Source organism: Grammomys surdaster, unplaced genomic scaffold (assembly GCF_004785775.1).
Source record: "Grammomys surdaster isolate TR1022 unplaced genomic scaffold, NIH_TR_1.0 262, whole genome shotgun sequence".
Taxonomy (NCBI): Eukaryota; Metazoa; Chordata; class Mammalia; order Rodentia; family Muridae; genus Grammomys; species Grammomys surdaster.
In genome coordinates, this window is record NW_021604703.1 from 1,449,332 (window position 1) to 1,475,893 (window position 26,562).

At 48.1% G+C, this 26,562-nt stretch overlaps 2 protein-coding genes across 4 annotated transcripts in view; both read left to right on the top strand.

Annotated features, from left to right (window-relative positions):
- Anxa6 (annexin A6) overlaps positions 1–5,204 on the top strand; it is a 54,225-nt gene extending 49,021 nt beyond the window's left edge. For both annotated transcript variants that reach the window (XM_028775853.1, XM_028775854.1), the window contains 3 exons: positions 499–557; positions 2,109–2,231; positions 4,797–5,204. In XM_028775853.1, the coding sequence (XP_028631686.1) occupies positions 499–557; positions 2,109–2,231; positions 4,797–4,856 (242 nt within the window). In that variant the 3' untranslated portion in view covers positions 4,857–5,204. The remainder of the gene's footprint in view (positions 1–498; positions 558–2,108; positions 2,232–4,796) is intronic.
- Positions 5,205–20,141: 14,937 nt separating this feature from the next.
- Tnip1 (TNFAIP3 interacting protein 1) overlaps positions 20,142–26,562 on the top strand; it is a 56,644-nt gene continuing 50,223 nt past the window's right edge. The window contains exon 1 of one of the 2 annotated variants that reach the window (XM_028775845.1): positions 20,142–20,227. The gene's annotated coding sequence lies outside the window, so the exon portion shown is untranslated. The remainder of the gene's footprint in view (positions 20,228–26,562) is intronic. The other variant, XM_028775842.1, reaches the window with a different exon arrangement.

Genomic DNA, 26,562 nt, shown 5'->3' on the forward strand with positions numbered 1-26,562 from the left:
TTTAGGTTTTTCGAGACAGGGTTTCTCTGTATAGCCCTGGCTGTCCTGGAACTCACTCTGTAGACCAGACTGGCCTTGAACTCAGAAATCCACCTGCCTCTGCCTCCCAAGTGCTGGGATTAAAGGCGTGCGCCACCACCGCCCGGCTTCTCACGAGTTCTTAATGCCCTCAAAATTGACAGGCCTGTATCTGTTAGGCATCTGTTAGGGCTTACATCTCAGTTAAACATTCTGCTGACCTCGGTCAGCTGCAAGCTCCTTCACTGCAGGAGAGATTCAGTTCATGACAGAAAGAGAGGTGGACAAGGGGAGGAGAAAAGGAAGGAGCTTTGTGGAGGGGGGTAAGCATGGAAGACTAGCAATGACCCACACATCTAGTAGGTTGGTGATAGTAAGTAGGTTGGAAGGCTGGTGACTGTAATAGGGGAAAGCCCTGCCCAGGGTCTGAGCACACAGCCTCTGACCAGATGCCCTGTCTCTCTCTCCTCTCTCCTACAGTTCAGAGTGTCAAGAATAAGCCTCTCTTCTTTGCCGACAAACTATACAAGTCCATGAAGGTATGGCATCTGACCTGCTTCTGAGTACTGGCTTTCCCAAACCTACAGGCACAGATGTGCACGCGCCCCCAGATGAAGACTTCAGGCTGCTCTTTACCCCACTTTGTTTATGAGCATCTGCTTTGAGCCCAAACATAGTCTTTCTCAATCAAGGGTGATTTTATGCCCTCCCCTCCCCCCAGGGATATTCATGATATCCAGACAGATTTCTCTGGTTGCCAAAACTTAAAAGAGTATTGCTGTTGACATCTGGTGGGAGTGAACAGAGATATCAACACACAAGATGCTGTGCACAGGCTGATCCCTATATCGATGAATGATCCACCCAGATGCTTGAGAACTCACTGTGTACTAAGCCCTGAGCCTTGTGTCCACCTCTCTGACCACAGATGACCCATGGCAGTTCTACGGGCCCTTGGTAGCCCCTTTATTTCATAGAAGAACAAAGAGTGGCATAGGACAGTTAAACTTGGCCCATGTCTACACACCCAATAAGTGACAGAGCTGGAGGGAGAGAAGAGAGGGCCCTGGTGCTCACAGATTCCAGATCCTGTGTTAGTTCCCTAGGACTTCAATAACAAGTTTCCGCAAACTAAATGACAACAATCTCTCATCATTCTAAAATCAAGGCATTGGCAAGTTTGACTCCTTCCCTGCCATCCCTCTCCTGCCTCCCAGAGGATGCCAGGAACCCCTTGTATGTCTTGGGTTTGGCTGCGTCACTCCAGCCTCTGCCTTTATGTTCACATGTGTGCCTGTGTCCCTGCACTTCTTAGAGCCACCCAGTGGGTTTAGGGCCCTAATCCAACATGACTTCATTTTAACTCATTACAATGCAATAATTAGCTTTCACCTCTGTGATACGATATCTGGGATGGGAAAAAAAATCAATCTAAAAGAGGAAAGAATGGATTTGGGCTCATAGTTTCAGAGCCTTCAGTCCATGGCCTCCTGATCCATTTCTCCGGCCTGTGGTGATACAGAATGTCATGGCAGGGTGGGTGTGGCAGGGCATGCTGCTAGCTTCCAGATGGCCTGGAGCAGAGAGGGAAGAAGGGACCAGGGACAGAGTATATCCTCTGACACCCCACCTCCCTTCCTCCAGCTAGGCCTTCACCTTCCACACGTCCTAGCAATGCCATCAGATTGTACATACATCAATGTACTAACCATCGAGAAAGTCAGAAACCTTAAGATCCGCTTTCCCAAACCTCTAGCTCTGAACACTGCACTGGGGACCAAGCCTTCAATGCATGAATTTGGGGGGGAGGCTACGTCATCCAAACCACAAGGCAAAAACTCTGCTCCCAGGCTACATAAGGTACCAGCTGGATATGAGTTTTAGCAGGGCCTGCTCAGTTCATACAGGATTATGTCTGCCCAGTCCTCAGCACATGGGAGTTTGGTTGACAGTGTCTGTGGAAGACAGTAATGGGATAGCTGCCTGGTCTGGGAAGGCAGAAGAGACAGGCAGATGGATATTTGCCATAACATGACCTAGCTCTGCCTTCCACTCCTGCTCCATGCATCTCTCCTTCTTGTCTCTACCAGGGTGCTGGCACAGATGAGAAGACCCTCACCAGGGTGATGGTATCCCGGAGTGAGATAGATCTGCTCAACATCCGGAGGGAATTCATTGAGAAGTATGACAAGTCTCTACACCAAGCCATTGAAGTAAGGAAGCGGCTGCTCTTGGATTACCTGCTAATGCTGAGTGAAAGGGGACCTGCCTCATTGGTTTTGCTATGAAAATATCTCTTTTATTTTATGTATATGTGTGTTTGCCCACATGAATGTCTGGTGCATGCCTGGTACCCACAGAGTTCAGAAGAAAGTAACAGATCCCCTGGAACTAGAGTTACAGACAGTTGTGAGTTGCCATGTGGGTTTCTGGGAACCAAACCTGGGTCCTCTACAAAAGCAGCCAGTGCTCTTAACTGCTGAGCCACCTCTCGTGAGCCCCTCATGGGTTTTGTTTTGTTTTTATCTCTGGGGTTTGTTTGATTGGTTGGTTTTAGTTTCTTGGTTTTTCGAGACAGAGTTTCTCTGTGTAACTCACTCTATAGACCAGGCTGGCCGCAGATTGACTCTGCCTTCTGAGTGCTGGGATTAAAGACATGTGTTACTGCCACCCAGCCCCTCACAATTTCTCATTTAGAAACAATTGTCTGGTTTTACTTTTTATTTTTATTTTCTGTGTATGGTTGTTTTGCTTCTTTGCTTGCATATATGCACATCTGGTGCCCATCAAGGCCAGAGGAGGGAGTCAGATCCCCTAGAACCTTGGTGTGATGGTTGTGAGTTCTGGTCATCAGACCCAGATAGATCTGCAATAACAGCCGTCATTCTTAACAACCAAGCCATCTTTCCAGCCCCAGGCTTTTACTTTTTGTAATTTTATTGTCGTGTAGTCTACAGGCTGGTGAGGTGGTAACAGGTTACCAGCACTAACTGTGGTGCCAACCATACTATTTAGTTTACATAGCACAAAATTGACCTTTTTTTCTTCTTTTTTTTTCCTCTTTTTTTTTTTTTTTTTTTTTTGAGACAGGGTTTCTCTGTATAGCCCTGGCTGTCCTGGAACTCACTCCGTAGACCAGGCTGGCTTCAAACTCAGAAATCCTCCTGTCTCTGCCTCCCAAGTGCCTGCCTCTGCCTCCCAAGTGAAAATTGACCTTTTTAAAAGAGCACAATACAGCTGGGCGGTGGTGGCGCACACCTTTAATCCCAGCACTTGGGAGGCAGAGGCAGGTGGATTTCTGAGTTCGAGGCTAGCCTGGTCTACAGAGTGAGTTCCAGGACAGCCAGGGCTACACGGAGAAACACTGTCTCGAAAAACAAAAAACAAAACAAAACCAAAAAAAGAACACAATACAATATTCATTGTTTTACTTATTGGTAGTGGAGACTGAAACAACATGCTAAGTATTCACTCTACCCTGGAGCCATAACACCAACCCTTCTTTTTTTGTTGTTGCTGGGTTTTTTGTTGTTGTTGTTGTTTTTCAAGACAGGGTTTCTCTGTGCAGCCCTTGTTGTCCTGGAACTCACTCTGTAGACCAGGTTGGCCTTGAACTCAGAAATCTGCCTGCCTCTGCCTCCCAAGTGCTGGGATTAAAGGCGTGCGCCACCACCGCCCAGCTGAACACCAACCCTTCTTAAGAAATACTTATTTAGCTGGGTGGTGATGGCACATGGGAGGCAGAAATAGTTTGAGGCCAGCCTAGTCTACAGAGTGAGTTCCAGGATAGCCAGGCAACACAGAAAAGCTCTGTCTCAAAAAAAAAAAAAAAAAGAAAAAAGAAAAAGAAAAAGGAAGGAAGGAAGGAAGGAAGGAAGGAAGGAAGAGAAGAAAAAAGAAAAAGAGGAAAAAAGACATCTCCTATTTTGAGACAGGGTCACTCAGTGGCCCAGTCTGGCCTTAAATTCACTGTGTAGCCTAAGCTAGCCTTAAACTCACTGAATATCCCAAGCTGAGATTGAACTTGCCATCCTCCTGCCTCCACCTCCTTCTGAATTGAAGCTGTAGCCTCACACATCCCAAGTGAGCACACTACTACTGAGCTATAGTCCCAGCTCAGAATTTTCCAAGTAACCAGGTATCAAAAGTAGAGGTCAGTCGAGGTCACGGTGACTAATTAGTAAGTTGGAGGCCAACCTGGGCTACATGAGACCTTGTGTCCAAAACCAAAAAACATTATAAGTAATAGAAGCTCCTTCTAAACGGAGATAAATGGAGATATGCACTTCTGGGGAGAGTCTCGCTCCCTCGCTAGACTACAGACAGACTCTTTGGATGTATCAGACTAAGCAATGCTTATCAGCTTTGCAGCTGGCCTGGACCTTGGTTCAGTGGCTCTCTCCCTGATGGTGGCCACATAACAGTGGACACCACGGGCCAAGAACATGTCTAGCTTCCTAGGGCAAGATGGAGGCCTCATGCCCTTCTGTGGAAGCTGCAGGGCTGGCTGTACATGAGGAGCTGAGATGGCAGACAGGGTCTGAACTGTCCCCAAAAGGAAGAGAGGCATTGATGTAGGCAGCTCAGCAGGGTTGGACCCAAAGGGCAGACTCCTGGGGGTCACAATGTATCTAGAGAGGTCTTTCTGGCCTTGATACAGCAGCTGTGTCGGTGTCTGAGATGCTGAGTGTCATGTCTAGGCCAATGGCTACCAGGATGCTGGAATGTTTACACCAGAATTACGGTTTTCTTACTCTGCTTTCTCTCTGCCTTGCCAGGGTGACACCTCTGGAGACTTCATGAGGGCTTTGCTAGCTCTCTGTGGCGGAGAAGACTAACGCTCCTGCCCTTGGATGGGCTCCCCCTGCCAAGCAGTGGCCAACTGCACCACCGTGACCTGACCAAGCCATTGTTCCAGCTTCAGAGACTAAGGAAGAAGCAAGGGGTGGAGTTGGACTGTCATCCAGCTGGGGTGCTCTCTAGCCATTGAGGGTCCCGGGTGGTCCCTTCTGTTATCCCTCCCGCTCATGGCTAAGTGGCTGGTGAACCACAGCCATATATTGCATTCAACCCTGCTCCCCTTCTGTCTCCTCCTCCGCCCACCCTGGCTTCCATCCCTCCACATAATCCCTGCCTGACTTGAGCTTTGTCACATCTCAAAACATACCAAACCTCTGTCTACGAAATGAGTAATCTGTATGCGTTGGAGGGTGGGCTGTGTGGTACCCAATGCCAGGCAAGCATTCTGGGAGAATAGAGATGATAGATTAATTTGATAGAGGGGTGATCTTCCCCGGCTGTCACCATCCAATCTGATAAAAATACCGAGCTAGGAATTTCCACATCCAGCTTTCATTTTGTATCTATGAAACCCTTGGCCTCAGACCTCGGGCCCATCCCTTCCCTTCTCTAGACTCAGTTTTTGTATCTACAAAACAAGACACCACAATAGCTTCTAACACTGACCTTCTAGACTGAGTGGGCAGCTCAACCCCTTGAACTGTACAAGCATGAGAACCTGAACTCAATCTCCAGAACCCATACAGGCCAGGCGTGGTGACACACTCCTTTAATCTCGGCACTAAGGAGGCAAGGAGGCAAGCAGATCTCAGTGAGTTCAAGGCCAGCTTGGTCTATATATTGAGTTCAGGCCAAGCAGGGATCTATGATAAGATCCTGTGTGAGAGCAAACACTCAAAACCAAAAACCTATGTATTTATAATCCCAGTAAAAATAAGTTGGATGGCTCCTCAGGAATGACACCTCCGCACATGTTCACTACTCCCTCACACACACAAAAGAAAAACCAGAGGCATGCAGTCATTTGCAACAAGAGCCTCTGACTGTATGCAACCTAAATTTCTCTTTAAGGCTAAGTGTTTCACCTGCTTATGAGTGAGTTCTGTCTTTACCTCCTCCTGCTTCTAGGGAACCTGCCCCAAGCCTGGAAAGTCCCAGCCTCCCTGTGGCTCAGGTTCCCCTATCCTTACTGCCTGGACCCCCATTACAACCAACCCCGCACTTCTTCTCTGATCTCCTCAAGGGCACAACGCAACCAGTAGATTGTCTTCTGCAGAGGTGAGTGGAGGTGACCCATGAGGCAGCTTCTCTGTCCATCTTCCCACAGCCACTTGCTATGGAGACAGAGATAACCTGATCCTCCTGCCTTGGCTTCTGAGTGGTGGACTGCAGGTGTGGACCACCAACTCCCACAAGCTATACGTGGACTTCTGTTGTACTGCTCTGCCTTTGGATCTGAGATTTTTCCAGGGCCTGTGATAGGAGGCTGTCCATTTGGGCAGAGGGCTTGGCCCCGCCCCCTCAGCTGGCCCATCCATATTACTGCACTTATTTATGGTAAAAGCTGTCCGTGTAGACAGTTGGGAGATTCTAGGTCTGGTCATTCCCTTACTGGGGGACCTTGCAGGTGTTATTCACTGACTTCACTGGGTTTCAGTTTCCCCATTTGTATAGAGAAGGGTTGGACGGACTTGATGGATGAGAGGAGGCCCCGAGAGCTAATCACAAATAGTGCTGTGGGGATCAGGAATGAAAACAACTAAGCCCGGTGTTTATGTTGAGGAAGGCACGTTTCAGACTCCTCTGCATTCATTTTCCCTTCTGTCTCCAGATGAAGTGAATGGTCTTCAACTGATTGCTCACAGGAGGGAGGGAGGGCTTCAGGGTTTATAGGGCTGAGATCATTGGGACAGAAATGAGGGGGCAGGGTTACTTCCAGTCCTGGAGGGCCTGAAATGTCAGGGTTTTTCCTAGGTTCCAGGAAAGTCTTTAAGGCTGGTGGGGTGAGGGAACTATCCTTGTGCTTGGAGAACAAGCCATACCTTTTCTTTCTTTCTTTCTTTCTTTCTCCCTTCCTTTCATTCCTTCCTTCCTTTCTTTCTATTGAGTCTGGGTCTCATGATGTAGCCCAGGCTGACCTCAAACTTGCTATGGAGACAGAGGTAACCTGATCCTCCTGCCTCTGCTTCTGAGCGGTGGATTGCAGGCATGAACCACCAACACTCACAAGCTATTCTTGGATTCCTGTTGTACAGAAGTCAGCCATTATGAATCTGAAGCAGCTTGTTCATTAATTCATCATTCATTCATTCATGAGCGTGTACTTACCCATACCTGCTGTGTGGTAGGTGCTGGAGCTATGAATGGTGATGGTTCTAATCCTTACAGGGCATCAGTGAATGCCTCTTCTGTCTGATCCTCTCCATGAGAGCATCAGCGGTTGCTCTCCTGGCCCCAAGTTCAAGGCACAAAAGAGATGGAGGTTAAATTTAAAGGAGAATAACAACAATTCAAACCACCCCTGTCTCAAAGCGGGAGACGGGGAGGATGGCTTTAAGGTTCTAGGTGCTGAAAGGGGCCTCAGAAATTCTCACCTCCCTCAGTGACAGATGAGGTGACCATCACTCAAACAGAAAGGAAGTACTTGGCCATCATAGGTTAGAGTGGGAACTCCACAGTCCCTGGTAGATTAGGGTCCTAATCAACACCGTACCCTCCAGCATCTGGGTGGGTCACCCTCTGAGATGGGCTCAAGGCTGGAGTCATCTCCCCTCCAGATCCTCATTGCTCTTTTTTTGTTGTTGTTGTTGTTGTTGTTGTTTGTTTTTATTTTATGTGTTGAGGGAGTGCCTACATGTATGTGTGTGCCTCGGACCTACAGAGACCAGAGAGGACATTGGATCCCTTAAAGCTGAAGTTACTGTGTATGGGGAATCAAATCCAGGTCCTCTGCAAGAGGCATAAGTGTGGTCTTACTTGCCCATTTGTTTTTAAAATAGGGTTTCACATAGCACAGGCTAGCCTCAAACTCTGTATGTAACTAAAGATGACCTTCAACGCTCCACCCTCCTGCCTCTGCCTCCCAAGCGCAGGTGAGTACCACCATATGTGGTTTATGGCATGCCAGGGCTGGAACCCAAAGCTTTGTGCCTGCCAGGCAAGCACTCTACCAGCTAACTGACATGCCTACATCCCTAGACCATTCACTATCCCTTCAGGAAAGGTTTTTGGTGGAAGCTATGGTCTTTGGGACCAAAAGGAAAAACACATGAAGGAAGTGGCAGCTGGGGAGGGGCTTGCCCTGACCAAAGCAGAGCCCAGTATATGCTCACACTTCTGCTAACAGACAACAGTGAGGTAGCTGTTGGCTGTTTTGAAATTCCTGATGTTTTCTTGTCCCAATTGGGGCCAGAGTTGAAACCACAACAAATCCCACTGGAGAAACTTTGCCCCAGTAGCCATTGCTTCCTTTGCAGGACTCACCTCCAATAAGGCAACTGAGTTAAGGTTCTGATTGGTAGGATAGCTTGCCCGAAGATTGTATCACTGCAGGACTGCCAGAGAAAACTTCCTCATTTCACATGGAGGGAGGCCACAGGAAAATTCTAGCCATACCTCAGCTTCCATCTTGGGCTGCAGGCACCGGTTCAAGTCCCAGTCAGCTATTAACAGTAGTGAATTTCCTTCTCTCAGGGAAGGGGGGCAGCAAAGGTGTGTCTACCTCAGAGTTGTGAAGTTAAGCCAATGTGTATACATCTCCGAGAGTACCGTCCATGCCAGAAGACCAACTCAGTGACATCAGCTCTTCACTGCTAATAATTGAGGGAGCCTCAACAACTCCTGGTGTCTCTGGAGTCCCTCCCTACACCAGTGGTTCTCAACCTGTGGTCCGAGACCCCTTTAACAAACCTCTTATCTCCAAAGATATTTACATCACGATTCAGACTCATAACAGTAGCAAAATTACAGTTATGAAATACCAACATAAAAATAATTTTATGGTTGGGGGAGGAGGAATCACCACAACATGAGGAAACTGTATTAAAGGGTCACAGCATTAGGAAGGTTGAGAACCACTGCGCTACACTGCAACCCACCCTCAGAGAGCTAAGTGGAGAAAAAGTATTACCAGAGATCAGCGGTGTAGGTCAGTTGTTAGAATGTCCGCCTAGAACTCACCAAAGGCCTGGGTTCAAGCCCCAGGAAGTTGCAGGCAGACCTGGGTTCAAGGTCCAGGATTGGAGAGATGCTTCAGTCAGTGAAGTGCTTGCCACACTAGCATGAGGACCTGAGTTTGGGTCCCCAGCACCCACATTAAAAAGACAGACAGACAGACAGAAAAGCCTGGTGTGGCAATGAGAGGGTTGGGGATGGAGGCCGGAGCATCCCTGGCCGGCTAGTCTAGCTGAATCAGTGAGCTCCATATTCAGCAAGAGCTTCTTGCTCAAGTAAGAAGGGAAGAGATTGAAGTTACAAACCCTGTCTCCAAAGGGGGGGGGGAGGTTGGAGTGGAGGGGGAAGGCAAATGAGAGGGAGGGGTGAGGAGAAGAGAGAAAGACACATGTGCTAGAATTCACAGAGGGGAAACCAGGAATCACTACCTGGAACCTAGAGGTGGGTCAGGGTTGTGGAATGAGGTGGGCAGGAGAGGCCAGGATCGGGGGGCATTGTGGGCATTTTGAAGGCAGACTGTGAGGCTAGAGTCCTTATAGAGGTCATACCACAACCTGTGTAAGGACAAGTCCCAACTATCAGGCAGTGGGCCCCTCCCCCAGGCCCAGCTGTTCTCAGAAGCTTCCGGCACATGCATTTCCTCCCGTGGATGGTCCCACCCCTTCCTCTCAGCTATCACCATCTGTCAGCTATGCTGCCAGCTAGAGTAAAAACCCCTCCCTGGCACCCAGCAAAAGAGCCCTGGACTTTGACCTGGAAGAGCCCGAAAAAAACAGGGGAAGAGGAAAGGGACACTCCGTTCCCCCACTTTCCCATATATACCCAAGTCCCAATCCCCATAGGTCATACAGAAAGCCAGATCACTGCCAGCCATGCCCCCAGGGACAGACCAAAGAGAGCCAGAGTCAGATGCATACTGTCCCTTAGCACGCAGCCTGTGAGAAGACAGAACCTGCTGGAATGCTCAGAAGTAGTGCATCGTTGACCACATTAAAAACGAATTGATTAGGCCCACAAGCACACCAGAAGTACATCATCCCTGGCCACATGGGAAACACCTAGCCCAGCCCTCCAAACACACACGCACATGTACACGCACACGAGCACACACACACTGGCTCACTCATCCACCCTTTACGTGCTGCACCATCTTAGTGAACCACGTACAGCTTCTGGTCCCAGGAATCTGCCTGATTGTTTGCAAGTTCTACGGAGAGACACTTAGGCTCCCTGTGGTGCCCAATAGCTGGGGATTGATTGCTCTCTGACTTACTAGGCCAGCACCCTGGGGAACTAGGTGGTGTGTGGGCCCAAACCTAAGAAATGAGTGGAGACCTGGGTAGAGTTTCCCTCCCCGAGGAGGCCTAAGACCCTAGGTGAGAGATTTACAGAGACCAGAGAGATGTTCCCACTGTAGACACTGTCAGAAGTGTTCCAGGAGGGGTTGACAGCCCCAGTCTTTGACAGCTCCCACAGGGCCTATAAAACACAGCATGCTGGGATTTGCCCAAGGTGAGTCAAGGTCACTCACTACCTGCCTCATGCCTTTGGGCTGTTCCCAAGATAAAATTCCCCAGTGAGTGAGATGAAAACCCAAAATGAAACTGCTAAGGCTTCTCAGGCTCCAGCCTCCTCTCTGTCACCTTCGTCAGCAAATTTATCTTTATGATCATCATCATGGCCGCTTTTCCCATGGTCTCCATGGAAGCAGGATATACTTTATCTTAGGCTCACTGAATGAGCCTCAGGCTCCCTAGTCTTTGACCCAGGGATGATGCTACAAAGACATTGAGATGAAGCTTTCCAAAGAGCCTAGCAGGGTGCTGGACCCCCTAGGGATATTGAGGCTCCCTGAATACCCTCTCCAACTTTCCCAGGAGTCCCTCTCTTCTTCTCTCTCTCCCATTCTGAAGTCCAGGCGAATACCAGCTGGTTATTTACATAGACATGAGACCTCACTGGGGAATTTCCCCAGTCACTAGGCTTCCTTTCTGAGGTTAGGCCACCTCATCGCACTGCTCCTTCCTCTCCGATGTACCCCAGCCACCCTCAGGCTGCAGCCCCTGCCATCTGGCAGGTGTAGGTCCCCCCTACACAGATTTAGTCTCAGTCTTTGACCTTGGAACATGCCCCAAGGACCGGGAGCAAAAATACCAAGGTACTACACACTTGAGAAGAAAACGGAAGGAGTAGGGATAGACGCCCCAGCAACTCAGCAGCTCTGTGCCTCTCCCTGGGTCCTCACCTTGCCCTTCATCAGCCTCAGCCCTTCTGCCCAGTGAAAACGTTGGTAAAGATCACTTTGAATCTTTGCTACGGTCCTGATGGGCTAAGAAGCCACTTCCTTTGACAGCACAGCCTTGCGACATCTGTTCTTGGATCCTCCTCCTTTAACAAAACATCTTTCAACACACCCCCTTTGTGTCTGTTTCCTTGGAAAGCACCACTTTGCAAAACTCATCCCTGAATCCCAGTTTTCAAATCCCGACAGGATTACACATACCCCATTTCCTCGACGTGACTTTGAGTTTTAGTTTTTCCTTTGTATATCCGGTCTCTGACCTCGACCTGAGACGGTCCTTCCCATGTGCAAAAAGTGAACAAAGATGGGGAGATCAGGATACCACGAGTTTCTGGGACTCCTGCATCAGAGTAAACAATTAAAGGGGTGCTTTCAGAGCTGGGGGTGTGGCTCGGTTCATAGGCTACTCAGCACTCATGAAGCCTTTGGCTAGATCCCAGCACTTCCTAAACCAAGTGATTCACACACCTGCAATCGGGCAATTGAGATGTCAAGACAGGAGGACCAGGAGTTGAAAGTCATTTTGGCTATGCAGAGAATTCAAAACCAACCTGGGATACAAGAGACCCTGTCTCTGTGGGGTGGGGGGGGGGTTGGGGGACAGACAGAGAGAGACTAGGGAGACAAAGACATAGAGAGAGCAATGAAAGAGAGTTGCTGATTAACTCCCCCCAAACCACAGGTCCAGATAATCTGAGAGAACACTGAAGCTGAGGACCCCCAGCCAATCACCTCCTTTACGGACTCAGCCCCATTATGATCTATGTGTGCACATATACTAGTCCTAGGTTTCTAAAAAGACAAGAAACCTTTTAGGGGAGGAGGGACAGAGACTGGCTCAGTCATGGGTGAGTCAGGCACAACTGTTGATCTGACACGTAGCAGGTTCACAGGTGCACGCAGACTGAACTTGGATTTGGATATCTGTCCATCTGTTCAGAGTCTGGAAGTTTGCTTGCAGCTTCCAGTGTAGGGAGGCATACTCTGTGATCTCCAGTGGTGGCGCTGTCCCTAGCCAGACTTCCTTCTCAAGACACACCAGATGCAGTCTTCATCTCTCTAAGGCACCTACTGAATCAGCTCATTTCCAACCTCAACAATTCTCATTAGGATTACAGATGCAGTTCAGCTGGTACAGTGCTTGCCTCTCCAGCACAAGGCCCTGAGTCCCATCCCCAACACTGCACAAACTTGGATATGGAAAAAAAAAAAAAAAACTGGGCATGATGGTGCATGCCTGAAACCCCAGCCCCTGTAGGCAAGAGGATTGGATCACAAATTCAAGATCGTCTCCCACTACATAGTGAGTTTTTGGGCCAGCCTGGGCTACTTAGGATCTTAACTTAGGAGACAGACCTGTTCTTTATGTAAATGAGAGCCAACCCAACAAGGTAACAGTTCCCCTTCGGGGCAGTATGTTCTCCATCACTATTGAGTATAAATGGGACTTGGAACCGCATGGCACTCCCCTACCCACTGCTGCTTTAGGTCTTTTCAATGCTTTGGATCTAATGCTTGGGTGACTTCACCAAGCAAAAAGACACTCTTGTTCTCCACAGCTGTATGGCTGCTTGACTCAGTTTGGTTCTTGATTGTTGTGACAAAACACTGACCAGAAGAAACTCAGAGAGGAAAGGGTTTATTTGGCTTACATACTCTGATTGATCACAGTCCCTCATTGAGGAAAGTCAGGGCAAGAGCCTAGGGACAGAAACTGAAGCAAAGAACACGGAGAAGTGCTGCTTTCTGGCTTGTTCCTCGTGGTGTGATACTTTGTTTTCTTGTACCACCCAAAACCACCTGCCCGAGTGTGGCACCATCCACAACGAGCCTAGTCTTCCCACATCAATCTTCAATCAAGAGAATGCCCCACAGACATGCCCCATAGACCTGTTCAATGGAGGCAAATCCTCAACCAAGGTTTTCTTCCTCTAGGAAACTTCCTAAAACTCTAGTTCGTCTCAAATTGAATACCTATGTATAAACAGACAATTCTCACTTTGAGATTTGAAAACTCATCTCAGAGAGCGTGGGTCTCTCAAACCCTCCTAATCCCTAAGGTGACTCCTAGCATCATATTTAAAAAATCAACTTACTACTAGAATAAAAAAAAAAAATTCACCTTCTAGGCCTCTACCCTGCAGAGTCTGTTTCAGTGGGTTTCTGGAAGGGCCCAGACACCTACCTAATGCCAGGGTCAGTCCTAGTAGCAGGAGTAGCTTTGTCTTTCAGGAGCTTTCAACAGGACCGACGACCAAGCAAACACTCAATACATGAGCCTGTGGGGACATTAGATACTTAAACTATAACCCCAAAACTAATACCACCTCATCTCACAACACACACTACATCCATTCTGTCTCCAAGAGTCCCTACAGTTTTACTAATCCCAGCATTATTTGAAGTTCAAATACAAATTTAGGAACGCAAGGCAAACTCTTAGCGATGAGCCCATAGAGAACGAAAGAGAACATTACATACTTCCAATATACAAAGAGTAGGCCACCGTGTGTTAGCTAGGTGCCTGGGAAGTGCTCTCCTATGAAGGAAAAGAAATCTTTCATAGGTATTACTCTTTTACAATCCCAGTCTGGGATAAAAGGAGTCTGGACAACAGCTGAGATACCCTCAAGGCTCCTTTCCTAGTATCCCAGTACAAAGTGTCTAGCTCTTTTTTTTTATTTGTTTGTTTATTTGGTTTTTGAGACAAGGTTTCCCTATGTAGCCCTGACTGTCCCTGGAACTCACTCTGTAGACCAGGCTGGTCCTGATCTCAGAGATCCGCCTGCCACTGCCTGCCAAGTGCTGGGATTAAAGACGTGCACCACCACTGCCTGGCATGTCAGCTAGATCTTTTTAATGGTGCCTATCTCTTCAGAAACAACAACTTTCTTAACTCCAACTTAACATGAGTTTTTCTGTCTAAACTACAAGCTTTAAAAGTCTTTCTGGCCGGGCAGTGGTGGCGCACGCCTTTAACCCCAGCACTTGGGAGGCAGAGGACAGCCAGGGCTACACAGAGAAACCCTGTCTCAAAAAAACAAAAACGACAACAAAAAGTCTTTCTGCCCTATCTGTCACCACAAACCTGACTAAAAGCACCTGTCAATAACTGCACCATAGCCTGAATGCTGAGCTCGATCAGATCATGAATTAACCCATCATCTTTATACTAAGTCTCATTCAAAGTCTCAGGTAAAATGTAGAAAAGTTCTTTTCCAGATGTTATATGAATTCCCTGTTGCAGAATCACAAAGTGAACTGCAAGATTGTATTAAATTTACTGGGGGGGGGGGGAACAACCTATTTTCTGTTGTGTTGTGGCTCAGCCTTTAATCCCAAACAATGAAGGTAAAGTTAGTTTGTAGAAGGAAGCACTCATGTTTGAAAGTGATGCCTAATTGAGTGGCAGAGAAAGGGACAAATCAGACAAAGATTTGACAGACTAGGATACACCCACCTCTCCTGAGGGAGAAGAGTTTGAATCAGAACAGCTGAGTTGAACCAGCCACAAGAACTTAGAAGGAGCTAGAAAGGCTGAACTTATTCAGCAGCAAGTCTCAGAGACTCAGAACATTATAGGCCTAGGTAAAATTGTATGGAGGCTAGAAGCTTCCAGGAATAGGCCCAGGTTAGGAGACAGGGGCAGTAAGTATTAGAAATGATCAGTACCACAAGATAATAAATAATACTTCTACAATGGCCTCTAATCTAGTCCACCACAGAGGCCTAATTCCTGTCTGATACCTCATGAGCCTGGCCCTCACTGTGTTCCCATTAGTATTCTGGGTTTCCGAGCTTCACCAGAATTATTCATTCAGCTCTGCTAATAGCATCTTAGGCTTTCTTTAGCCTACATCTCTGACCTCTCCTGAATTCTTCCAAAGGTTTAAGAATCACACTTAAGGTTATAGCACAAATCCACTCTCTTTTGGTATTAATTTTCTGTGTTATTTTTTTCCTCATACCTGACATGAGCAACTTAAGGGAAGAAGGATTTCGTTTTGAAGGTGATTTCAGAGATTTTTGGTTTGGTTTGGTTTGGTTTGGTTTGGTTTGGTTTTTTTGAGACAGTTTCTCTGTGTAGCCCTGGCTATGCCTGGAACTCACTCTGTAGACCAGGCTAGCCTTGAACTCGGAGATCTACCTGCCTCTGCCTCCCAAGTACTGGGATTAAAGGCACGCACCTCTATGCCCGGCTGATTTTAGAAATTTTAGTTCATAGTCCTTGACTCTGTTAGTTCTGGGCCTGTGATGAAGCAGGGCATCCTGGAGGGAAAAGCATGTGGAGGAGGCAGTTCACCTCATAGCAGACTGGAAGCAGGCACTGAGGTGGGGGTGGAGGAGGGAGCCACAGGACAGATGGACAGATGGACCAGGTTTGACTTTCAAAGTCACACCGGGAAGTGATCTACTTCCTCCAACTAGGCTCCGCCCCCTCAGATTTTCAGAATCTTCTAAAATAGCACCACTGGGTACCAAGCACTCAACAAAAGACCCTGTGCGAGTGTCTTATATACTCAAACTGGGTTTATTGAATATAACCTGCTGTCTGTCTGTATGTATGTCTGTCATTTTGAGGCAGGGCCTCACTAGGCAGGGTTGACTGGCCTGGAACTCACAGAGATCTAACTGCCCCTACCTCCTGAGTGCTGAGATTAAAAGTGGGTACTACCACACCTGGATATTTTTGTTATTAGTTATGTGTGTAGTGTGTGGTCTGTGCACTTGAGCACAGGTGCCCAGGGAGGCTAAGGGAGAGTGTTGTTGGATCCTAGGAGCTGGAGTTGCAGTGGTTGTGAGACACAACATGTGAGTGGACACTGAGAACTGAATATGAGTCCTTGGTAAGAATGGCATCTGCTTTTAACTGGGGAGCGTTTCTCCGGGCCCTCATCTGTCTTTTGAGTTCTATCACGTCCTATCTCCCAGTTAGGAGAGGAGACATTATAGGCAGCCCTTGGTGTCCACGGGGGATTAGTTACCTGCTCAGTTATTAAAATCCAGGGAAGCACAGTGTTTGCTCATTATCCACCACACACATCCTCCTGGATACCAAACTACCCTGAGTGACTGATTATACCTAGTACACTATTAACGTTAGGTAAAAGGTTCTCACACAGCACTGTGGTGGGAGTGATGACGCACAAACCTGCACATGTGCAGCAGAGAAGCAAATTTTTTTTCCTGCATAGTTTTCATTTGAATTTATTTGAATCCACAGGTACAGAATCCATGGATACTAACTACGCTGGAGTGTTGAGCCTCATATGAGTGGGTGCCTTTAGAAGCCTCAGAAGGCTTCTTACCAGAGTTCTTAGTAGGTGTTTGAGAAACAAGGCTCATCACTTCATAACAAGAATCGTTGGGCTGGAGAGGTGGCTCAGGGGTTAAGAGCACCATCTGCTCTTCCAGACGTCCTGAGTTCAGTTCCCAGCAACCACATGGTGGCTTATACCATTTATACTGAGATCTGATGCCCTCTTCTGGCCTTCAGGCATACATGCAGATAGAACACTCACATACATATACACAAATAAATCGTAACAGAGAATGTTCAGAGTAGTGAAACTGAGGCAGTTGTTGTTTGTTTGTTTGTTTCTTTTTAGCTTGCAAAGTCTGGAACCAGCTTGAAGAAAGGGGTGGGAGGAAGTTGGCTAGCATGACAATGTGGTGCAAAACAGTGGGTTTTTTTTTTTTTTTTTTGGATTTTTGGTTGTTTGTTTGTTTTTTGAGTTTTTTTTTTTTGTTTTTTGTTTTTTGTTTTTTGAGACAGGGTTTCTCTGTATAGCCCTGGCTGTCCTGGAACTCACTCTGTAGACCAGGCTGGCCTTGAACTCAGAAATCCGCCTGCTTCTGCCTCCCAAGTGCTGGGATTAAAGGCGTGCGCCACCACCGCCCGGCCAAAACAGTGGTTTTTATATTCCCGATCACATTTCTCTGCCCCCTGAATTCCTCACAGGCTGAGTTCTTCAAGGAAGCACAATCTTTCCTGTAGCTAGTCTTGTCCCCTCTCTAAATCCCCTATCCTGCTGGTTCAGGACCCAGAACTTTATCTCACGTAGTTCCCTCCTTTCCTGATATGTGGTCAGGGTCCTGTAGCAGAGGACCCTGCTTGTAACTTTCCAAACCTAGGATAGTGTCCAGCTACTTAGGGAAGACAGGAGTTTAGGGCTATGAGTGATCTGTGGGTCATTAACGAGCTTTCAATGCACCTCATATTAGAAATGGAGCATAATGAATGATTTCTTACATAGGAACATGGCATAACTCATTTAAAAGAATCTAAAGCTGGACATGGTGGCACGATCCTGGAATCCCAGCTCTTGGGAGGTGGAGTAAGAAGATCAGGAGCCAAGGCCACCCTTGGCTCATAGGGAGTTGAAGGTCAGCCTGGACTATGTGACGCTCCCTTGAGTGGGGGAAGGAGACACTAGTAACAGTGTCTGGTGTGTAGAGTATGATGTGGGATTGAGCACTGGACTAAGAGTCTGGAAGGTCCCACGTTACTCAGGGAGAAGTCACTTCCTCTGTCTGGCCTTCACTTCCTGCTGCAAAGTGATGCAATGATCAAGAGGCTCTTCCATCCTTCCCTGGGCAATCCCAATCTCAAGTTCACAGAAGCCATTGAGAAGAGAATTCAGCAAATTCTGTCCCAGCTCACCCTCCCTATGCCCAGCCTTCCACATGGGCTATGTGCAACCTCTGTGCCTATATCGTCAGTTCTCCCTTCTTCAAACTCCATGTCACACTTGGGAAGAGCGGTTGCCAGTATTTTGTGCAGACACTTCTCTGTACGTATTTCATTCCCTTTGTGGTGAACCCTCTTCCTTGTGCTTTTGCTTGATTTCTTTCAAGTCTCAGCGGAGAAGTCACTTCCTGCAGGAAGACCTCCAAGGCTCCCAAATCCCAACTAGACATTTGTCCTGGTACCTACAGCTCCCTGCAATTTTTTCCTGACAAAACACATCTTTTCCAAAATTCACTGTAACTATCTGATCATATGCTACAGCCTCCAGAACAGTGCCATTCAACAGCACCCTCTGTAATGATGCAGGGGATAGAAAGACTTGCAGGCCCATGTAGTGTCCAGAAACTGAAGACCAGACAGGAGAAATGACTTTTGGGTAAATTAAGTTAGGGGTTTCCTGACTCCTAGTCTAATACTCTTTTCTACATCATACCCTCTTCCTCATGGCACTGGCCATCTTCAAGGGCTCAAAGTACACACCTGTAACCTCAAGTCACACATGTAGGATTAGCCATCATCCTGGCTATACATCACAATGAAATGTGCCTAATGCTACTACTAAGGAACTGAGTGTGTGTGTGTGTGTGTGTGTGTGTGTGTGTGTGTGTGTGTGTGTGTGTCATTAGCTAAACTGACTGACCCAGAAATCCCAGAGATCCTGTCTCTGCCTCCCCAGCACTGGGATGTGTATGTACCACCCCAGACTTTTTAATTCGGGTGCTGGGGTTCAGAATCAGGTCAATATGCTGTGCAGTAAACACTTTACCCACTGAGCTATCTCCTCAGCTCTTCAATTATTGCTTTTATTTAAGTTTAATTAATTTACATTTGATCCACCATATGTGGATAACGGTCACTCAACTGGATAGGACAGTCTTGAACTAGGAATAATCAAGAAAGTCTCTCTCACCCAGGTGACCTCTTCCTATCCTCTCAAGCATTTTTGTGGCAGGTAGTGAATGGCGGTGGGTGACCTTATGTATATAGTCAGTGGTTTGCAAGGGATGTCTGAAAAGCATCTTTGGCTTCTGGTACAGCTGCAGAAAGCAGACAGAGCAGGACTCAGTTTCCCTCTTTGCCATGGGTGTGAGGGTGAGCGAGATGGGTAACACCTGCATGTGTTAGTATTCATTGTTGTGACAAAAGACTGACAAGCAGCATCTGGAGGAGGGACTTTTGTTGGCTCCCAGTTTGAGGTGACACGGCCTACTCTGGTAGAAAGGCCTGGCAGTGTGGGAGTGGCTCCAGGCTGGGGCGGCAGGTGCACTCAGCTGCTTGTTCACATCTGGTGGATCGGGAAGCAAAGAAAGTAGAAAATAGTGCTTGGTCAACCTTCTCCTGATCCCCCTTTTCATTCAGTCTGGAACCCCAGGCCCTCTGGACAGTGCTGTCCACATTTAAGATGGGTTTTTCCTCTTTTGGAAAACCTCTCTGGAAAAGGCCACACAGGCACACCCCAGGTGTATCTCCTTGGGACTTCTAAATCCAGTGAAGTTGATCATAGAGAATAACCATCGCACAAGGCTCAGGAGGAAGTGGAGTGCTCAGACTGCAGCCCACAGGTTTAGAATGGGTTGTGAGACTCCAGGTGTGACTCCACATCCAAATGAGACACAGTATTTGGGAGACTGAGAAACCTTTCCTCCTCTGGAAAGGATACATGGGAAGAGATGAGGCAGGAAGAAGGCAGGAGGACGTGAGCAGGATGCCTGGAGATTTCCTCAAGCACGTGCACACTGGAATCCCCCACTTTGAACAAAAGTGGAAGCATAGAGCTCCAGGACATCCCAGCAGGGCAGCCAGGTGGCCTGTGCCCTTGTGCTTGCCTTTGCTTTATTCCCCAGCCCAGCTCAGGAACCAGCAGGCACTCAGTTCTTCTCTAGAGCCCCCTCCCCTTCCTGGAATCTACCACAAGTGACAGGCAGCCTGGGAAGCAACAGGTGGAGGCTGGCAAAGGGCCCTCTGCTCTGCCAGAGGGCGGGATGGGGCCTCAGCTCGGCCTTGTGGGGCTGCCTGGTGGCTGGCTTCTCCATCATGGGGGAATTCCCCTCCTGCCTCAGAGTCAGCTCCGCCCAGCCCTCCTTCCTGCAGAAGCTCAGAAAGCCCAGCAGCTCTCACAGGGACACAGGGACGCATTGCCACACTCACTGGGCACATCTTCAGATCTTCTCGTGCTTCCTCGGGTGAGTGACCTGGGCTGAAGGTAGATGTGACAGCGTAGGTTACAGGAGCATCACATGGTGATGCCAAGGCCACCAGACCTTCCCAGCTGTGTGTCAATAGCTGCTTCGCCTCCTCTTCTCTGCTAGCTGGGGTCTTTTGCTCTCCAGCCCAGCTTGGTGGGCCCACCTAGGGCCTTGAATTCTGTGCCTCTGCTCTTCGCTGAGCCTCCTTTGCCCTCTGACCTCTCTCTCTCTTCCTTATACTTGTTCAGACCAATCTTCTCTCCAAATGTCTGCAATTTTTCCGAAGGGAAGAACAGAGAGACTTCTTTCTGTACTCTTCCTCTCTCTGAGGGGTGAGGGAGACTTTTCTCTTTCTCATTCACGTATTTTCTGTGTGTGAGAGGACATGCTTACGTCTGTGTCAGGCTCACAGGAGCAGGTACATATTGGTCCATGGGAGTGTTGATATTTGTGGATGGTCTGGGTGTCTGTCTCCGTGTGAATGTGACTTTTGAAGGGGATGGTGTAGGATGAGTTGGGCAGTTTGGAAGTCTAAACCCAAACAAGGAAGGTAGGTGGAAACTCATCTTGCTCCCTGGGGGACACAATAGCTTTTGTGCCCCTCCTCAGCACTGGAATGGAGGAACCCCTCCCCTGTCTCTGGACTTCTTTGCTCCTAGTCCCACTGGCTTCTTCTGAGGGTGAACCTTTCACCGAGAACTTGAGGCCCTGGGAGTGGGCCAAGGGCTGGCAGATGGTGGTGACTTCTTTTTTGATCACAAGCAGTCCAGTTTTTCCGAAGCCGGTCAGAGGGTCAGCCTAGGGAAGTCCCTGGCTAGCGGAGGTAAGGGCCAGAGGTTGGGTCTGACTTTAGACGGTGACCTCTGGGCTGCAGAATGAGGGAGGAATGAAGACACGAGAAGGTATGGGGTGGATGGAGAGAGAACTGCTCTCGGGGCCTGGTAGGGCTTCCCAGGATTGGGAAATGTTCTGGTCCTGTGGGTCTGCCTCCCTTAGGGGCTAATCTCTTCCCACTTCCAGGAAGATGACGAGGAACAAGCTAGGATCCCAGTCTAAAGCCAGCTTGATACTCTGACCTGGAGTCAGGCGGGCCAGAGGGAGAGAAGCTGGAGAAGGAGAGACCCAGGACTCCTTGAGACTGTGGGAGGGGCCTGGCAGGGCCAGTATGTGACGAGCTGGGAATTTCCCTGGTGTCATTGTCCTTTTTTCTCCTCAAGTGGTATCCTAGAAACCAGAGAATGGCAGGCAGGTTAGAGACACAGGAGAAGGAGCTGGGAAGGAGAAAGAGGAGAATGAGGCTGGAGAAGAAGCCAGCAGCCGTGGCCTGAGGTCAGCTCCTCAGACAGCGCTCAGTGAGATCCAGGCAAAGTGAGCCCCAGCTGTAGGCCTGAGATTCCCTTCAGGAAAGGAAGATCCACACTCTCTGCTGCCCCAGACCATAATTACCATGCTTCCTATCACTAGGGCCGTTTCTCTCTGTGTGTGCCACAAACGGGCACTGCTATTGTCTCCATAAGCTTTCTTGCTTAGAAAGCTAGGTTACAGACCAGGAGAGAGTGGCAGGGCCAGAATCAGAGGCCAGACTTCAAGACTGGCACCTTAATTTCCAGAATGGGAGGTATCCTGGGAAGAGGGCAAGTTGTGAATGCAATTGATTTCATTCCCCTTGAGAGGATGACTGAGGGATGCAGAGGTGGCTCAGTGGGTAAAGCCACTTGTGGCTAAGTCTGACATCCTGAGTTTAATCCCTGGGACTTATGTAGTAGGAGAGAAAGGGCTCCTGCAAACTGTTCTCTGAGCTCCATACATGTGCTGTGGCATGTGCTGGGGACACACACACACTATACATACTTGAAATAAATAAATAAATAAATAAATAAATAAATAAATAAATAAATAAATAAATGTAAAAGATGCTGAATGAACACACACAAAAGAATTGTGGCCTTCATAGCTTATGAAGGTAGATAGTATTATGTCTTTTTAGGCTGAGGGGAGCTGGGACTACAGACTCAGTTCATTTAGTGACTTTGTTTGTTTGTGTATGATTTGATGGGGGGGTGTTGTTTTGAGACAGAGTCTCATGTAGTCTAGGCTGGCCCTGGGTTCTTGGTCCTCCTACTTCTGCCTCCGTAGAACTGGATATTGGAGCAGTCATCACTATCCTCAGCTGACATTTCATCTTTTCCTTTCCTTTTTTCTTTCTTCTGGCTGGGTCTCATGTGTCCCAGGCTAGCCCCAAATTCCCTATGGAGCTGAATCTGACCTTGAGTTTCTGATCCTCTAGCCTGCACCTCTTGAGTATGGGAATTACAAATGTGTGCCATCACATGCGGTTCTCTGAGGTACTAGGGATCGAATCCCAGTTCTCGAGCAGGGTAGACCAGAACCCTCTGTAATCACCACCAGCACTCTAGTCCCATTTCAGGCAGGGTCATGTGTTTGACATTCTTATCTCAGTTAACTGTCACCCAAATCTCTCTTTTTGATAAGCACACACCCAAGAGCAAAAAGTACCTAGAATCCAGGAAGGGTTTTATATTCCAAGGTTGCCTCAGGCTAAGGATCCAGGAAGAGATCCAGGATTGCTAAGTACTCCCACCCTGGCCTCTCAGGTCCACCCTCCCCCAGCCAAGGCTCCCCATCTTCTAAACTAAGACAATAAGGCTCCTACTTCTTTGATTCAACATTCTGTTTCCAGCCTGGGAATGAACCTTAGCTCAGTAGGCAGAGCGCTTGCCTATCACACACAAAGCGGCTAGGTCCCCAGGAGAGTAGGAAGGAGATGTGGGGCTGCATCCCAGAACTCAGGACAGGGAGGCATGAAAACCAGAAATTGAATGTTTTCCCTCACTATACAATGATTTTGAGGTCAACCTGGGCTACATGAAACCCTGGCTCGAAAAAGTAAAGAAGGGGTGATGGGATACCTCAGTCAGTAATGTGAAGGACTTGAGTTTGACCCCCAAAGCCCACATTAAAAAAACACCTGAGTGTAGTGATACACACTTGTAGTCCCAGCACCGGGGAGTTAGAGACGAGCACATCCCCAGGGCTTCCCAGCACCAGCCCAGCGTAATGGGTGAGCCACAGGTCCTAGTAAGAGACCTTGTCTCACAATACAAGGCGGAAGTCTCCTGAGCAATGACACCCAGGTTGACCTCTGGCCCCCATACACCTCTGTGCCCCCATATATATACATACTCAAGTATACACACACATATGCACACACTCAACCACACACAAATATACATACAGGCTCACACATGGACACACACACAGATGCACTGGCATCAATCAGTATTAATCTAAAGGTCAGGGTCCTAGTTGCCAGAAAATAACCAGTCTTGCACTGGCCCTAAGTGCAGCTCCATCCACAAAGGACAGTCATCTTTCTTCCCTCTTGTTCATATTTCAATAGCAAGTTTCGTTATTTGCTTTGAATAGGACTGGGGTTTGATGACTTCTGAAGACCATTTTGAGGCTGGCATTCTGAGTTCTGTGTCCTATTAGCTGGTGAGATGTTGTGGAACGATGTGTAAGAGCCTGGCCTGGCTCTGTGTGAACTTCTGAGAGCATCCGTCTACTTGATCTTCAAAGACTGGATGAATTGTGTAAAAGTGCAGGCCTAGCATGTTATCTCTGTGTGTGTGTGTATGTGTGTGTTCGTGTGTGTGAGTGTTGTTCTGATTGTACGCCCATATGTGTGAGAGGGTACACACATGTCTAGAGTCCAAAAGAGGACACCATGTACCCTAATTTATCACTATCTGCCTTCTTCCTTTGAAACAGGGTCTCTTACTGAACCTGGAGCTAGGCCAGTTAAGCCACAGCAATCCTCCTGCCTCCACCCTCCCACACCCCAACAACATAGACACGCCACACCTGGCTTTTTATGTGAGTGCTTCGTATTCATACCAGGTCCTCACGAGTGTGCACCGAGGGCTCTTGCTCTCCAGTCACTTCCCGGCCCCTTCATGTTATCTTTCAATGCTTTAATAGCACAGCCCCCACTTCCTCCTTCTGCCACGTGATTATGCACAGTCTTTTCAAGGTATGTTTTCAGAAGTGTGCACTCGGCTCCTCTGGAGCCTCCCTGGTAGAGGCGGTAGAGGAGGGAGTGGCAGAAAGAATGGGAGGCTGTCTGCTTCAACACAAAGCAAAACAAAGCCCAGGCAGTGTGGCTCTCCTCCCAGGTGGGGCTTTTTTGAGGGTGCTTGTTGACACTCTTAGAGGAGTAAGTGGTTGCCACCTACTTGAGTCACCCAGCTCCCAGCTTGGAAACTCCCTTCCAGGCTACAGGGTGACAGAGGATGGCAGGCTAGGGCCACCTGCCTCTCTTCAGATCCATGTCCCAAGTCTAAGGAATGGAACCAGAGAAGGCAACGTTGTTGGGTTTCACAGTGAAATCTGTCAATTCATGTGACCCACACCTGGCATCACTGTCATTTTCCAGATGTCTATTGTGTGTTGAGGCTCTGTTTTTATCGTATTTTTCCTTACAAACACTTGAAGGAAAGGTACAATTATTCTCATAACTTCTATAACTGAGAAAGGTGTGGGGAGTAAAGCTTGATAAAGTTCACCTAGCATGCTGGAAGCCCTGGGGTCAAGCTCCTGTACTACAGAAACAGGGCAGTGGTGGTGTACATCTGTAATTCCAGTTCGTGGGAGGTAGGGGTAGGAGAATCAGGAGTTCAAAGTCAACCTACATAGCAAGTTTGAGGCCAGGGAAGGAGAAAGAGAAAGACCCATTCTGACTATGAATTAAAGGCAGACAAGACCAGGAACCAAGGTCCTGGGTTCTGGTTTTGATTGTGTCAATCTGTGTGGCCTTGAGCAATGCTGAGGTCCAAGGCATCTCAGATGGCACAGTGTTCTGGCGTGAAACCAAGCCTTTACAGGGGCAAGAAGGGTAATGACCTTGAATGGATGGCTGAAACTGTTAAGACAGTTCTGAGTGTGATTATGAAAACTTATCATCTCACTTGAGGCTCAGGCAGGATGGAGGTCTAGACTAGCTTGGGCTACATGGTGAGACACCCCCCCCAAACACACACCTCAAGAGAATCATCTATTTACAGGAATCAATTTTTCCTCCCTTCTTGTGGGTCCCAGGGATTGAACTCAGGTCCTTAAGCTGGTCACTAAGCACCTTTACCTCATCTTACTGGGCCCTTGGTAATGTTTTATTGGTGGTGGTGGTGGTGATGGAGGATTGTATTTTTTTTTCGTTTGAGACAAGGTCTTACTGTGTAGCTGTGGCTGGCCTTGAACTTACTATGTAGACCACATTGGCCTTAAATTCATGGTGGTCCTCTTGCCTCAGCCTTCCGAGTAGCCAGGATTAAAGGCTACAGAGAAATCATGAGCATTTAGGAGAATGAAATGCCCAAGCAAGCCAGGCGGTGGTGGCACACGCCTTTGATCCCAGCACTTAGGAGGCAGAGGCAGGCAGATTTCTGAGTTTGAGAGTTCGAGGCTAGCCTGGTCTACAGAGTGAGTTCCAGGACAGCTAGGGCTACACAGAGAAACCCTGTCTCGAAAAACCAACCCCCCCCAAAAAAAAAATTAAGAAAGAAAAAAAAGAAATGCCCAACTTTCTGAGGTCAAATATATTACAAAACCAGTGGAAACAGGATGTAATCAGAATGGAAATTATTGGAGACTTTTTTTTTTTAAAGGAAATCTCAGTGCTGGGTAATGGATTCAGTGAAGAGCTGGAAGATTAGGAAGTGAACATTCTGGAAAGAGGTGAATTGGGAAGCATGGGGAAAGAGACAGAGAGACACAGACCTTTGGGGAGTTGATAGGAGGGACCAAGGACCCACTTCTCCCTGCAGCCTGCCCTGAGGGTGATTGTGCAGCCTCTCTTGCTGTACCTGCTCTTCCTCCAATCAGGGTTAAGATATATGCACACGTTTTTTCCACAATGTGACCTAGAATGTTGTTCTGAAAATCTGCCAGCTCCTTTGAGGTCACTGGGACACAGGTGGCACTGAACAGAAGGTCCCTGGGGAAGATATATATACTTAAGTAGGTGCCTGCTCACATCCCAGTTGATAGATAGTCTCTCTACGTAAAATAAGGGCATGTATGAAATAGTCCCCTGGATCTTCATTGCCAGTCCTGAAGACGAAGACCTGTCAGTGTTGGTTTTTTTGTTTTGTTTTGTTTTTGGTTTTTTTCGAGACAGGGTTTCTCTGTATAGCCCTGGCTGTCCTGGAACTCACTCTGTAGACCAGGCTGGCCTTGAACTCAGAAATCGGCCTGCCTCTGCTTCCCAAGTGCTGGGATTAAAGGCGTGCGCCACCACCGCCTGGCCCTGTGTT